Raw genomic sequence first — 16,729 nt, forward strand, 5'->3', positions numbered from 1 at the left:
AACAATATCATAAAAATGTCCATTTTATTCAAACAATCTACTTATTTTAAATGCAATCCCAATCAAAATGCCAATTGTATACTTTTGATAAATCAGAACGAACTTGGGCAGCCCCGGTGGTGCAGCGGTTTAGCGCCGCCTGCAACCCAGGGTGTGATCCTGGAGACCCGGGATCGAGTCCCACATCAGGCTCCCTGCATGGAGCCTGCTTCTCTCTCTGCCTGTGTCTCTGCCTCTCTCTCTCTCTCTCTCTCTGTTTCTCATAAATAAATAAATAAATAAATAAATAAATAAATAAATAAATAAATAAATAAATAAATCTTTAAAAAAAATCAGAATGAACTTTCTCTAAAAATAGCATTGAGGAACAAAGGTCTGTATATAACAAAGTCAACAATAATGCAAGTAAGTAAGTAGGATTTATCTTACCACTTATGAAGATATACTATAATTAGTAGTATCAAATAGAACATGTAAAAGTTATAAAACCAAATAGACCACAAAGAAACACAGAATTCAAAGACTCATCCATATGCATATAAATTTAATACATTATACACTTCTGATAATCTATCACAATTCAATGAAGAAAGCATAGGCTATTCAGTTGGTAACTGAATGATGGGAAAATGGATTCCTTGTGCAGATCCCTAGGCAGTGGGTCTCTAAAGAATTATCCTCATAGACAGCACTTCATACATGCTGTCTTAACTCACTGCTGAAGGAATTAAACATGTCCTATGTGACTCTACTGGGAGAGGACTCTTGGAAGTTTGTACCAGGTTTTCTCCATACTTTGCCCCATATGCCTTTTCCCTTTGCTGACTCTACCTTGTATCCTTTGCATTTAATAAATCATAGCTGTGAGTAGAACTATATGCTCCTTCCTGGTGAAGCATCAAACTTAGGCATATGTGGAAAAAATATCTAAAATAGTAAAATATCTATGCTTTCAAGTGTACCTGGAAGATGTATCAAAACTGACATGCTGAGACACAAAGCAATTCTCTGTATATCTCAAGTACTGAGATTATACAATATATATATTCTCTAACCACAGTAAGAATATTAAAATCAGTAACAGAGAGATACCAAAAAATACATAAAAATTTGGAATTCAGTCAATATATTTCCAAATAACTCATGGGTCATAGAAAAAGTTCAACAAACACTGTAATTTTTAAAAATAAATAATAATGAAAATATAACACAAAAATTTGTGGGATGCTGCTAAAGCTGTACTAAAAAAAAAACAGACAGGCATAATGCACATATTAGGAAAGAAATAAGAGTGAGAGTCAATGAGATGCTCATCTTATAAAATGAACAATAAAATGAACAAAAAAAAAAAACAGTAGGAGGGAAATAATGAAGAAAGAAGTTGATGAAATAGAAAACAAACATACAATTTTTAAAAATTGAAGCCAAAGTTTTATTCCCTGCAACTCTGATCAGTTGAATCAGAGCAACGTGAGAAAAGATCCATTATAATATCAAGAGTGAAAAAAAGAAGACATCATTACAGAACCTACAGATTTTGGAAAAACTAATAACAGAATACTAGGAATAATCTTATAGGAAATAATTTGAAAATTTACATACATGAAATGAAGAAATTTCTAGGAGACAAAGCTTACCAGAACTAACACATAAACAAAAAGCACATAATTGAATATTCCAATAGCTATTAAATGAATGTTTCTGCATTAGAACTTGTCTCACAAAAATCCAAACACAAATGGCTTCATTGGAAAATGTTAGAGTATTTAAGGATGAATATAACACTAAACTTACAAAAACTCTTCCAGAGAAAAATAAAAGCCAGAAAAATTCCCAAACTGAATCATAAGGCCAGCATAGCTGTGTTTCTCAAATCTTAAGAGTACGTTATAAGAAAACAAAATTATAATTGAGAATCTCTCTCATGAACATATCTGCAAATACACCAAACAAAACATCAGCAAAAACATACATACATAAATATCATGACAAGATGACTATGTTCTAAGAATATGAGGTTGGTTTCACATATGAAAATCAATGAACATCATTCTCCACAGTATTAGAAGAGAAACATATGATTATCTCAATACACATGAAAAGTAATATAAAAAAAACAATTATAAAAACAAATTAGGACAGATGGAAATTCTTTACCAGATTACCTACAAAAAACAGAGTGAATATAATTCTTAACCGTAAAATATTACAAATTTTCTTCCTAGTATCAAGAATGAGATAAGAATAACTTATTACTTACACTAAATACAATGTTAGGAATCCTAACCAGTGTAATAAGGCAAGAAAAAGAAGTAACAAGCATAGAGATTAAAAGGAACAAAATAAAACTGCTATTATCAGAAGACTGCATTCATGTAAAGCTACAACATAATCATATACATAGAAAACTGAAAGAACCTACATTTACTCTGTTAAGACTAATAAGTGAATTTAGCAAGGCAGGCAGACAGAAAGTCAATACACAAAAATTTACTTTTCCTAGGTAACAGCAAAAAAAAAAAAAAACCCTATAAAGCAAAATTTTTAAAGATGCCACTTATAACTGCATTCAAAAAAATCTATCTAAGAATAAATGATGAATATTATGCAAGACTTCTTCACAAAAAACTTTAAAAAATTAAAGACCTAAAATAAGTGAAGGGATTTATCATATTGATGGATTGCAAAGATGTTCACTTTCCAATTCTCCTTCAAATTGATCAAGAGATTTAAAAATTCCAATCAAAGTCCAGCTTGGGGTGGGGAAGCCTATCAAGCTGATTTTTAAAAAAGATTCATTTATTTATTTGAGAAGGGTGGGGGGGCAGAGGGAGAGAGAAACCAAAGCAGACTCCATGCTCAGCGGAGTTTGGGGCTAAATCTCACAAACCTGAGATCATGTCCTGAGCTGAAACCAAGAGTTGGATTCTGAACTGAATATGCCACACAAGTGTCCCAATATTTTTTAAAGATTTGTTTATTTGAGGGATGCCTGGGTAGCTCAGTGGTTGAGCATCTGCCTTTGGCTCAGGACGTGAACCTGGGGTCTGGGATTGAGTCCCACGTTAGGCTCCTGTGGAGAGCCTGCTTCTCCCTCTGCCTGAGTCTCTGCCTCTTTCTCGGTCTCTCATGATTAAATAAATAAAATCTTAAAAAAAAAAAATTAGTTTATTTGAGAGAGAGAGAGAGAGAACATGTGAGCATGGTGGCAGGGAAGGGAGGATGACAGGGAGGGCAGGACAGAGGGAGAAGGAGAGAGAAATCCAAGCAGCCAAGCTGATTTGTCAAGTTATAAGCAAATGCAAAGGGCCAAGAATAGTCAAGACAATCTTGATAAGAAGAAAAAAGAAGGATCACTTATTTTCCAGAATTAAAAGCTTTTAATAAAGCTGAAGTGATTAAAGACATTTCAGTAATTCACACAAGGATAAAGAGATCAAAGAAACTGAACAGAGAATTCAGGATGAACCCAAACTCTTGATGTATGACAAAGGTAACAATGTAGAGCAAGGAAAGACAGATGGTCATTTCATTAACTGGTGCTGGTACAACTGATGATATACATGGAAAAAGGGAATAAATTATAGATGGTAATGTGAAAGGTAAGACAAAACATCTTTAGAATGAAAGAAGATAATATAAAATATTCATGACAGTGAAATTAACATAGTTGGGTTGTTTTTGTTTTTGTTTTTGAGAGAGAAATAGAGTGTACCAGAGAGGAGGGGCAGAAAGAGAATCTTAAGCAGGCTTCATGCCCAGCACATGAAGGGGAACACAGGGCTTGATCTCATAACCCTGAGTTCATGACCTGGGCCAAAATCAAGAGTCAGATGTTTAACCAAATGAGCCCCTCAGGTGCCTCAATAGATATAAATGGATTCAAAGGGGCAGCCCTGGTGGCCTAGCGGTTTAGCACCACCTTCAGCCCAGGGCATAATCCTGGAGATCCCGGATCGAGTCCCACGTCAGGCTCCCTGCATGGAGCCTGCTTCTCCCTCTGCCTGTGTCCTTGCCTCTCTCTCTGTGTCTGTCGTGAATAAATAAAATCTTTAAAAAAATAAAAAAATAAATGGATTCAAAAATCACCAGCCACAAAGAAAAATATTGATAAATTGGTTTTGTTATATTTATATATAATAAGTATATTATATATAGTTACAAACTTCTGTTCCTCCAAAGACAATATGAAGAGAGTAAAAATCAGAGTAGAAGATATTTAAAATATACATGAATGTATCCAAAGGTCTCATAACCAAACTATATTAAGAATTCCTACAAATCAATGATTTTTTTAAAAAGCAACACAACAGAAAAATTGTATGCATATGTGAATAGTAAAAAAAGTTCTGTGAACTGTCTGTACAGAAGGCTTAATCAGTCCTAATATCAGTGAGAACCTAGAAAATAAGTAAATAAGTTGACTTGTGTGCAAAACATACTACGTTGCAAAATACGTATTCTGTATATGACTTACAGCCCTCACAATGAGTTCTCATTTTCAGTATATGTTTATACAAAAGGATATGTTTGGTATGGGAATGGGGGTGAGAAAGAAGAAAAGAACAGGACTTGAGGAGAGACAACAGCATTCCTTACACTTAATCTGAAGGTATATTTTAAAATAACAGTTCTCAATAAGAGAAGCACTATGCCATACTGCATTACTTACTTGGCATTCAGTTACAGTTCACATTAAAATTAAGCAACTATTAATATAAAATATTATATCATGAAGGCACTGGGAAAATATTCATCAAAAAGTTACTCTTTCAGAGGCACTCTTCTTCAATATTAATTCACCTATTCACTCATTCAAAATATTCACCAAGCACACCTCCTAAACATAATTTATTCAACAAACGTATTGAACCCTTACATGTAAGACTACACAGAGCAAGAAGCAGATAAGCCTCTCAGAGTCTAGCAGTCTAATAGAGAAGACACATAATAATAATTATAAACTGTGCAGAGTATTATGACATGGAAAGTACAAAATGGTACAAAAACACATGTCAGGGACATCTAACCCAGTTTTGTGGGACTAGTCACAGTTTAGAGTTAGACAACCCTCACTGAAATCATTTAGTGTATTCTTCTGTTTTACAAATGAAGAGACTAAAATATGTGTCCAATCTCAAGTTGTCAGACCTGAAAAATGAGTTGATGTTAAACTGGTAACATGAGAATTGAGGCCACAGAGGAAGCAGAACATATTTGAGGCAGAGGGAATAGCAGATACAAAAGCCTAGGGACAAGAATGAGCATAACTTTAGAGATTATGAGGCCCTGCAGAACAATAAAAGACAAAATCCCTATCCTTAAAAGAATTCACACTTAGAAATATAAATGAACATATTTTATATAAACCTAAATCCAGCTCAATTAATTTGTTTTCAGGTATTTGAGAAGACAACATATAGCATGGTCAGAAATGGAAAAAGAACAATATGGAAAATTACAGATTTGTAAAAGCTATAAAAACTTAAGGGATCGATGAAATTCCTGCTATAAGCCTTCAAATTCTTTACGAATCTGAGGTTCCACAATTCTAGACTCTCTATAGAGCTACTCTATTTTATACAAATGCTTTTTGAAAATAATGTGCAAGTTGAAACAGAATTTATATGAATTAAATGTTAAATAAATTAAATAGTAAATCAGAGCTTGCAAAAATTAAAGATCCTTGGAGCTATTATATTAATGAACCCAATTCTCTGTGGTCTGAGATCTGCTACCAGCTCAGGTGTCACTTTACAAAAAACTTAGCCTCTTTAGTCATATGTTATCTCACTTATTAAATGGAAAAAATAAAATATATTTTATCTGAATTATTTTTTCACCTTTAAAATTCTATGACACTAAGCTTAAATGATTGGACATCAACCATTCCTAATAAGGCCATCCTAGAGCCTATGCCAAGAAATTAAATTTAAAAATATATATATTTTTATAAAACAGAAGTAAACAACTAGAAGGGCAAATGGACATATGTACATCATCAGTGAATATAGCTTAGGGCAAGCTATCTATGATATTTCCTTTTCTTACTAAGTTTAATTTTTAAAATGTAAACAAAAACAGAAGCAGTACATCTCTGTTCTTAAAAAACATAACTTTGAGACAAAAAACAGGTGTAGTTAATTAAACAATAAATCTGTCATTTTGTTTTAATTATTTTATTTTCCAATGCTCTCAAAAGTTTTGAGAATAGAAAACAAGACACAATGAAGAAAAGTCAAGACGCCTAAGGCAAGCCTAATGCCAACACATTCTTTCCAATCTAAAACATGTTCCCCCTCAAGCTCCACATTACTTTCCAGATATAATCACTTCCGGACAAGAGCAATTACTCTAAATTCATGTTCTGCAAAACCATCTGCTCCAGATTCAATCAACAAACATCATCTTGCCCTACACATATGGAATCCTGACAATTTTATACCCAGTGCTTACTAAATAATGATATTATTTTTGAGACTGTAATTAGGTTCCTTCATTGGAAACTAACAATGAACTTAAACTGATCACAGGAATAATAATGCTTTTCGGAATTACTACCTACCCTACAGACATTTAATTATATGAAAAAGTAACATGAAACATGGCATCTGGATGTCAGATTTAAATTGTAAAAGTTGAACATAAAATTTCCTCAGGCACATGAAGACTGAATGCAACGATAATAAAATCTAAGTCTTTTTTAAAACATATTTTCTTCAAAATATCCAAACTATGGAAAATGTGTTTTATCTAGAGCCTTTACTCTCCCTCAACTCATTATTAAATATAGACAAGGTGATAAGTATCATTTGATACATCACTGGGAGAGTTCCATTTCTCACTGCTCATTACTAGAAAAGAAATCAAACAAAATACCCTCAAAGAGGGTATTGTGGTTCTTGCTTTATTTGTATTCCAAGTGATTGGTGTCACATAAGCTGATTGTAGGAGCCAGGTCTATTATGAAGCCACTATCACTTTCAAAAGTTGCTTTTAAAAGTAATGGCACTATAGAAGACATACTGGTTTCAAGATCTGAATCTTGGGCCAAGATTTCACTCACTGCCTGAGCCTGGACAGATCACATAGTCTGTCCCCATCTATGAAATAAGGGAATGTATTAATGATTTCTGAGAGGGTCTTCTAGTTCTAAAACATTAAGATTCATTCACTTCACCAGGCCCAGGTTTAATAAATTTTCCTAAAAACATAGCTTTTAGTTTCAAATCTTTAGTATCAAATTATTTACCTACTTAGCTTATCAACCGTATTACAAGGTTGAGTTAAAAAAAAAAAAAAAAAAAAGATAGTTGACTACAGCACAATTCTTATGCCAAGACAGGTTGAAGATTTATGGCCCTGGTAGACTGGAACAAGGCCCAGGTCAGAGATGAGAAACCAGGAAAATAATGGAATATAATTTGATCTGGTTTTGACCTGAGGAAGAAAACAGGGCACAGAGGTGGCAAAGGCAGAGGGCAGGGCAACTAGATTCATTCGTTTTTTCTGGAAGGTACAAAACTCTAAATAATAACACAACATTAAAATTGAAAAATTAATTCACAAGTACTATCTCTGTTCCCTCAACTTTCAAAAATCCCTAAATTTATCACAATCTAACAGCAAGTCACAGGAATCCACTATAACTATTCTCTTCCAAAGCCCCCGTGCTTTCCCAGGTAAGAAACTAAGCAATGGATGTCACTGTGGTCTTTAATACTGTTGATCCTGGCTCCACTACTTATTTAGTATATGATCTTAGGAAAGTTTCTTAACCTTTCTTTCTTTTTTTTTTTTCTTAACCTTTCTGACTTAAGTTTCCTCAGCTATAAAACGAAGATAAAAAAATAAAATAAAAAATAAAAAATAAAATAAAAAAAATAAAAATAAAAAAATAAAACAAAGATAACCTTATAAGGGATGCAGTGAGTAAAAAATGCATTAACATGTATAAGGCACTTTAAACAGTGGCTAACACACTGGATTAATGATAACTAATACAATATTAATTCTAATTACTTCCTCTCTGCAATCTTCCCTTATTCGAGTTAGCACTTTCTTTTAGTTCTCTTCCCATCTCTCTACCCACTCCCCAGTCTCCTATACCAGATCTTTTCTAACAAGCCAACCACTGAATGGTGGTGTTCCCTAGAACCCCTCTTCTCTCCTCATTAGCATTCAAAAAACCTCCCTGATCATTCACAAACACCCAACACACTGTACTGTAATTACCTGTTACTCCATAGTACTTGCCTGGGCATGCTGAGCTCTAAGAGGAGAGGTCTAGGGCCATCTTGTTCACTGAGGCAGCCCTAGCACCCAGTGCAGTGTCTGGCTCAATAAATGAATACATGACTGAATTCTACTCACTCCAAGTGATTTCATTCATTTCAATGGCTTCAGTCACCATCTCACTGCTGACAAGTTCCAAATCCCCACCAAGACTGCTCATCTCCAAAGCCTACAATTCAAAGTCCTGCACCTCAATGGTAAGGGGAAAGAGGACTAGGCAGTGGAAGACAGAGTAGGCAGGAGGCAGGTATCACCACAGTCCAGATGAGAGCAATGGAAACAGTTTCATTTTTTTTAAAGCTCAAATTCTGAATAAATTTTGAAAATCAAGCAGACAGGATCTGATAAAGAGTTAAAAATAATTTAAAAAAATAACTCAGACTATTTAGATATACTGATTTTACTTCTGTGGTTGCTTTAATTAGGAAGAAAACCTTTCCTCAAGTTTCCTACTTTTATAGTCTTGGCAAGACAGCTCGGAAAAGTTTCCACTAATGAAGTAAATGGTATATATCACTGAGAGCTTAAACAGAATCAAAACTACCACCTGTTTTTCTGAAACAGACCATTCAGCTCCAGTCATTTCAAATGAAGAGCAAAAGTAGTATTAAGATACCCAATTCACTGACCAAAAGAAAAAAAAAAAATTCACCTCTTATTAAAAAAATCCTTTTTGGGGGGGTTGGGGGCTCTTTCAGATAAATCTATTCTTGAGAAATCAATGAATTAATTAGAAGAAATTCCAATTCTGAGACGTAGGTATCCTGCACCTCTTTGAAACAGTTGAAAGGAGGTAAAGGTCAGGTCCTGTTTATTATAAATTTTAGCTATAGGAAAAGAAGCAAGTCTATCTATGGAGAAACAGAACCTGGCAGCCTCTATATTCAGTGTTGTTCCCAACATCACAAATAAAACTCCCACTACATTTCATAATTACAAAACAGAGGAGAAAATTGTTTCATGAGATTTTACACTGCATAAATACTTATTTACCCAGACACAATAATGAATAGATATGGTCCATTATAAAATGCATTAATTAGAGTAATGATCATGATATATCAATTTAATTTTGTTGCTCTACTGTAGGCCTGAAGCAGACTCACATGTAGGATGGAGAGGGGAGAGAAAGACTATGATTGTCTATATATGACATGAGAGCTACCCAGTTCAGCAAGAAAATCTGTCATGGAGGCACCCCAAAACAAGCCCTACCAAATTAGTTCACATTTTGTTATTGATGGGAAAGACTTTTACTTATCCAAATTCAGGAAAAATTACTTCTCCAGCAAGGTAAAGGATCCTGCCAGATTTCCCTAACATCACCTGTACGGGAATAACCAAGAATACTTCATAAAATACCAGTACTGCCAAAATTCAAATAAGCTTCTACCAGAGAAATGCACAAATACACACACAAAATTTGAATGTTTTTTTAAAGGAATGAAAGTGATACTCTTTGAAGTTCTATAGAAACCAGGACTACTGCAGCCAGACTACATTTTTAAACCTCGTAAGAACTTCTAAAAAAAATACTGTATCCATGGTTAGCAGGTGAGGAAACAGAATTTAAGAAATTAAATGGGTAGTGTAGCATTTGAATCTGCAGCTCACCAAAAGCTTTCCTTAAATACCATTACTTCCCTGAATTTCACTTAAAAATACTGAATTTTTGCAGAATCAATATTTTAATTCTAACTTAGAAAACATTGGCAAAATTCAAAAAATCATGGAAAATTTTATCCTTTCATAAGAGCTGGACCACTGCATACTTTGTACATGATCCTCCATAAATTCCTATTAAAATAAGCTAGTGAAGGGTGAGAGAGGGGAGCAACAGATATAAATATCTCAGAATTCTGGTATAAGACAATAAAAGTTTCTGCCTCAAAAAAAGCTATGTTATAGTAATTAGACTCTGTATTATTATTAGACCTACTTAAGTGTAATAAAGACAAAATCATTGTTTGAATAAGAGTTTTAATTCTTCCTGTCTGTGATGCTATCTTATCAAGGCCCAAATATTTGGTATGAACATGTTGAAATGATGTGTAATCAACAAGGATGCTAAAGATAAATTCTTAGAATGTGAAGCAAGTACTTCCTTTCTCTGTAAACAAAATGACTGAGTCCACTTCTTGAAGAAATCAAGCTCTATTTATATTCACTCTCCTGAAATGGCACAGGCAGCCTTAGAAGGATAAGTTTATAATAAATCCCTATATTTGGAAAACATTGTTGCTAAGCATCTTCTAACATTCAGCAGAGTTTATATAATTCATGTCTCTGCTACATAATTAACATTTCATGTTTTCCAAAAAAGTGTGGTATGCTTATCTATGTTGTTAATTTAAAACAGTATAAATTTTAAGGGAATTAATAAAAGGCTATGCAACTAATTAATTAGAAAGGCAGCCTAATCCCAGGAAGAATACAAACATAGATATTAAATGTCAGGATGTGTCAGAGTTGAGCTTGTAAACAACTTGTCCGCTTGAGATAAAACATTTCAAAATGCAGCTGCTCTTTGCTTAAAAAGGTGAGCTACAAAACATTAGGCTTTTGGACAAGTCACAACATATCAAACCACACTCTAGCTCAAAAATTAATTGTAAAAAAACCATAACATTTGAAAGTAAGTTTCACACCCAACCCTCAATATTTAAACATTGTATCTGTTCAGATAAAAGATCCAAGTGCTGAAAGCAACACTACTGTGGTATTTCCAATTTTCATATTCACTATGAGGACAAAATTAAAAGATACAGAAAATATTTAATAACACTGGAAAAGATTATAAAAATTGAGATAAGCACCCTGTAGAAGATGTAGATCACTCTCACAAACTGGAATAGATTGTAAAAAAAACTTCTAGCCTCTGGAAAAGAATGCACAAACAAGTAATATTCTAAAGGGACTTTGATCTTTTGTATTAGTATCCCACAAACAATAACCTTTAGATTACAAAAAACAATGGGAAACATAATCCACTTAGGTTAAATGAAATTCTGAATCACTTTACTTATGCTATTATTAGACACCTGTGTACCACTCTATGTTAAAAAGGGCAAGGTTTCCCTGACTAGAAGGCACTCTAGAAAGAAGGAAAACTATTAGACAGCCAATGAGCAAAAAACGCAAAGAACACACAGGTCCACAAATCTTAAGGAAGGAAATGTTCTAGGAAAAACGTAAGTCCATATTTTTATTTGTATTCTTAATTGTTAATTCTTAACATTTTCCTTAATTGTGGCTGTTCTAACTTTCAGAAAGGTTATTTTTAACTTTTATTCAGAACCATTATATGTACCTACAAGACAAACTTGGATACTTATTTTCTTCTAGAAAGAGAGTTAAATGATATAGTTCAGAATAGTACAACTGTCACATAAAAAAGACTCGGGGGAAAACTCAACACCATCAGAGGTAGTCAGAGATTTACAGTCCCTAAATTTATCTAGTTATTTAAGTCAGTTACAGAGCCTCCAAAAAACAGGGTTAGTGAGCCAAGATGATTGCTTCTCAAAGTATAGCCTGGCATCCACAGCATTGATAGCTCCTGTAACTTGATAGAAATGCAAATTCTTGGGCCCCACCTGGACCTAATAAATCAGTAGGATGGGGCCCAGAATTCTGTTTTAACAAGCTCTACAAGTGATTTTTATGCAGGTTAAAACTGGAGAAGCACTGGCCTAAACCAATAATTCAGAATATTTGTTCATAGGCAACTGCAAGACTGGCTGCTTTAAAATCAGTTGGAAAACAAATACTGGCTCCAGTTCCCTACTTCCCTTAATTTAATTAAATCTGGAGAGGGAATGTGTGTGTAGCTTCCCAGGTGAACCTGATGCATACTGAGGTTTAAGAACCAATGTCTTACCTAAGTTAGTGGCTCTCAAAGTGTGGTCTGCAGACCAACAGCATCAGCTGTGAACTTGTTAAAATTCACAAGCACCAGCCAAGACTGAATCAGCAACTCTGGGAGTGGCACACACCCAGCAATCTGTTTTACTACGTTCTCCAAGTGATTCTGATACATGAGCAGATCTGAGAACCTCTGCTCCAAGTGATCCCACCTGAACTGAGCACGTATGAAATGAATGTGGATTTCATGGAGAAGAACAAATTACAGAAAGAGATAGAATTAACTTACGTACTCAGGAATACATCTCCTGGAGCTAGACTATCTCACTGTCCTCACAAATCTGGAAGTTAAAGTGCCTTTACTTCCCAGATATGCCAGTGGACATTCTCAAGCTGTCCACGCAAACATAGCACAACTGGCAAACAATGAAAAGTGCCTCCTGAAAAGCACTGGTTTTAAACAAAATATATTTCTCATGACTGAGAAATTTTGTTAGTAGGAAGCTAAAAATGGACTGGAATGTTCAAGAAAATAGTGATTTGGGCATCACAAAACAATACCTTATTTACTGCTACCTATAAAGGTAGCAATAGCCACCTGGAGTTGTTTTCTCAGCACAGACAGGGATTTCTGAAGGCAATAGAGGAGAGAGGAACATGAATCTCACCAGGGGTTTAAAAACAACACCGATTTAACTCTCAGGTTAATAAACATTTTTATTGCTCTACAAGGGCAGTGGGGTGGTAGTCTCATTATGTCTCCCAGCTTTCACATATATTTCTCAGATCAAACACTTATTGAGCACCTACTATGTACCAGAAATTATTACTACTACCTCCAAATGTTAATATATTATCATGACTTTTTAAAAAAAAAACAGTGATTCTCTAAGGTCAATGTAATGATTGCAACTGCTTCTACTACATGGTTCTTAAACTTTATTCTGCTATATAGAGAATGAAACTACATAACAAATCATATGTTAGTATTTAAGACAGTATACACAAAACCACCTATTTTCCCTACTGGACACTTTAATTTTAATGCTAATCTTTTTAAAAACTACCTTCTCATAAACCAATTCACAGACTAGAGGAAAAAAGATCAGTTCAATACTGATAATTTGAAATTACTATTAAGTCACATTAATAGAAGTTACTATTTATTTACTGCTTGTATGTGCCAAGTATACCCCATATCTCCCTCTTTTTCTCTCTCTCACCCCTCTATCTTCAGCTTGGAGGCCCCTCTCCATCCCACTTTCTCATCCTTTCACAACTTTTTAAATTAAATGTAACATAGTAAAGGGTACAGTCTTTTAAATCTTCTTGTTATTCCCCTAAAGTTCTTGGGGTTACTACAGTGCCCATGAGGGTAGATGGTCCTATTTATATCTAGTATGTAAATTACTTTATCACATTTCCCCTTGATGTCCCAGGACACAACTTAATTTACAGATTATACTTACCTTTGAAATAAAAAATTAAATAAAAAAAGCCTTACACCACTTTGACAAAAACATGTGTTTTATGATTTAATTTTGATGCACAGCATAGATTTGGAATAAAAGGATCTTAAATTTAAATCTTAGCTCTGACACATACCAGCTGAGAGACCTCTCCTGAGTCTATCTGATACTCACATCACAAGGTTGGTGTGAGGATCAGTGGGAAAGAATGGATTCTCTTTCCCACCTTCTCACCTGCCTTATTCTGCCTGTGGAACTCTTTTTTTTTTTTTTAAGCTTCTTCTTAGATGTGACTTTTCTATATAATCATAGCATTCCTCTCCCCATAGGAAAAGTCACTACATTCTCCATAGTTTAATGAGTATATATCTCACTGTGTAAGTAGTTATTCACAAATCTCTCTTTCATCTTTTTTCTGGACAGCAAGAAGCCCAGAGCCTTCTAGAGTACATGAAATATATGAGAAAGTAAAAAAAAAAAAAAAAAAAAGTCTGATAAAGGATATTGAAGAATGAATCCTTGCCTAGATGGTGAAATCCAAAGCAATACCTAAATAGTAATCCAGACTCTTCATTATCACCCAACGGAATGAAGGAAGCAAAGTTATCCCCTGATACTTCTTGTTCGCTAGGGAATTCATTTTCATGACTAAACCCACCATTTCTTGTGAAACACAAGAAACTAGATAGAAAGGGACCAAAATGCACCAAAAGAATGTTTGTATTTGCCTTATAGCCTATCTAACCTATAGTTTCCAACTGTGAGTCCTCTAACATGAAAATTATGATAATGATCAAAAAGAATAAAACTGATTTTCTCTACCAACAGTAAGATATTCAAAGACCCCTAAATATCCCTTCCAAGTTTTCTCTTTAAACCTGCTTTTTGTTCTATATTCTCTTCTCTACACATATTGAGCCAGATTAGAAAGATGAAAGGCCTAAAGGAAGGGTCTTCAAAACCTATTATGTTAGATTAATTGTGAATCAATAATTTGGAAGTTGAAGTTACCATATTTCTATACTAAAGCTCTAAAACAACTAAATTTCCAACTCAAAAATCCAATTTCTTCCATTACCTAAAAGGGCTAAACTTTCTTTAAAACATCTTCTGAAAATGTTGGATAGGTCACAAACTGGAACAAGAGCATACAACTGAAAAAAATTCCTTCTAAAATATAAAAGGACCTAGAAACATATATCCAAGGGAATAAATTTAAGGAACCTGAGATTACTGGCAAACCAGGGATGCTATGAGGTATATGCCCAGCCTTTAGAGGCTACCAGAAAATAAACACATCTTCTTAGGACCAACAAACAAATGAAAACAAAACAACGAGATATTTTTTCAGTAAGTTCTTATTTGCCTGATGAAATATATCAATAGCTTATAAAACCTGCCCTGATTTGAACACATTTTTCATGGTTAAAATTACTCTGAAAAATTACACAAATGTTAAAAGGTCTTAAGGGCTACCAAAGTAAAGACAGTTATGCCTAGATAGATTTCTTAAAGCCAGTCAACTGATTAATAACAGCCCTTATACATTTTCAGACTTTAACATCACCATCACACACTCTGAGGTATAGAATTTTTAGATTTTGCTAAGTACTTTTTCAGCACTTCAAAAAATACAAAGTGGGCTCCTTAAGGAAAATTCTGATCCTCCCGTAGGCACTTCTCCCTAATTTCCATAGCACAATATCAATAAATAGTTACCATCAATACTGCCATTAATGAATCTAATTATACAGGTGTGTGTGTGTGTGTGTGTGCGTGTGTGTACACTTAGGAAAAGTATGAAAGGATATATACTATCACAGTGGTTACCTTTAGGTAAAAGTGATTTTTATTTCTTTTTTATAGTTTTCTGACTTATCTAGTTTTCAATAAATATATATTTCATGATTAGAAAAAAATTGATTTCAAGAAATAAGATATAATAAGACTCACAGTAGCAAAGCATACTTACCTGCTTCATTACATAAGGCTTTCAAGTCTGCTCCAACGTACCCATGAGCACTATTTGCCAGCTGTAGCAGTTCAACTTCAGTGAGTAAATGGGGTACCCTTTGAAGCAATTTCTGGAGAATATCTAGCCGATCTGCAGCATTAGGAACTCCAATCTCTATCTCTTTATCAAATCGTCCTGGTCTTCGAAGTGCAGCATCTAAGGCGTGAGGGCGATTTGTGGCCCCAAGGACCAACACCTGGCCTTCACTTCCTTCCTTACAAAATAAAATAAGAATAAATTACACATTCTTCTAACACTAATACATACAATTGCCATATCTATATCTATATAGATCTGAAATTATCTATCTATATCTATACTTAACATACAGAAGTACTGGCTATATAGATAATATGGATCTAAGTGTCCACACTAAGTCTCATCCTTTACACTGTTATTACACATCCCACATTTTCCTAAGTTCAGCCTCAAAACTCCCTCATCTAGAAAGTTTTCCACTATGTAACTTCCCAACTATAGTGATGTCTCTCTCCCCCCTTTTGGCATCTAAACTTCACTGTTTTCATGAATAAGAAGGTATAATATCCTACCATAGAGTTGTTTTAATTTGTCCTTTTCCCCCTACTTGAAACAAAGACTATGACAAGCACATTATCCAAATAGAACAAGACTCTATTATACAATTGTCTTAGAAATCTTATTCACATGTGGACTGTACTTTTTTTATTCTGATGTTTAAATTCCTAGTAATAAAGACAGCAATATAACCAATACCTGAGTATCAGCCACCCTTGAATGCATATAGATTTTTCACATAGGAATGAAATTTGGAACAACAAATTATAAAGAACTATAATGATCAGCCATCTGTGAAAGTTATCCAACATTTTATTCTGATGACCCAAGTATAATCCCACAGAGACAAGCTTAACTGACATGTGATTCAAAGTAAGGAAACTGAAACCTATTCAATTATACTGGCTGTCCCAACAGAAAATGTATGGATTACAATAAATCTATCAATTACGTATTTAGAAGACAAAAACAGGCCTGTAAGCATTTTCATACTTAAACATCCGTGTCACCCGCTTCCAGTCCTGCTCATAGGCAAGAATATCAGTCCACA

At 34.2% G+C, this 16,729-nt stretch overlaps 1 protein-coding gene across 7 annotated transcripts in view; it reads right to left on the reverse strand.

Annotated features, from left to right (window-relative positions):
• The window catches only part of SPATA5 (spermatogenesis associated 5), a 351,344-nt gene that overhangs the window by 316,866 nt on the left and 17,749 nt on the right, over window positions 1–16,729 (reverse strand). For all 7 annotated transcript variants that reach the window (XR_005373957.1, XM_038564717.1, XM_038564716.1 and 4 more), the window contains exon 9: window positions 15,601–15,856. Coding sequence is in view for 6 of the 7 variants with exons in the window: in XM_038564717.1 (XP_038420645.1) it covers window positions 15,601–15,856 (256 nt within the window). In the remaining variant the exon portion in view is untranslated. The remainder of the gene's footprint in view (window positions 1–15,600; window positions 15,857–16,729) is intronic.

The sequence above is a fragment of the Canis lupus genome, chromosome 19, assembly GCF_011100685.1.
Source record: "Canis lupus familiaris isolate Mischka breed German Shepherd chromosome 19, alternate assembly UU_Cfam_GSD_1.0, whole genome shotgun sequence".
Taxonomy (NCBI): Eukaryota; Metazoa; Chordata; class Mammalia; order Carnivora; family Canidae; genus Canis; species Canis lupus.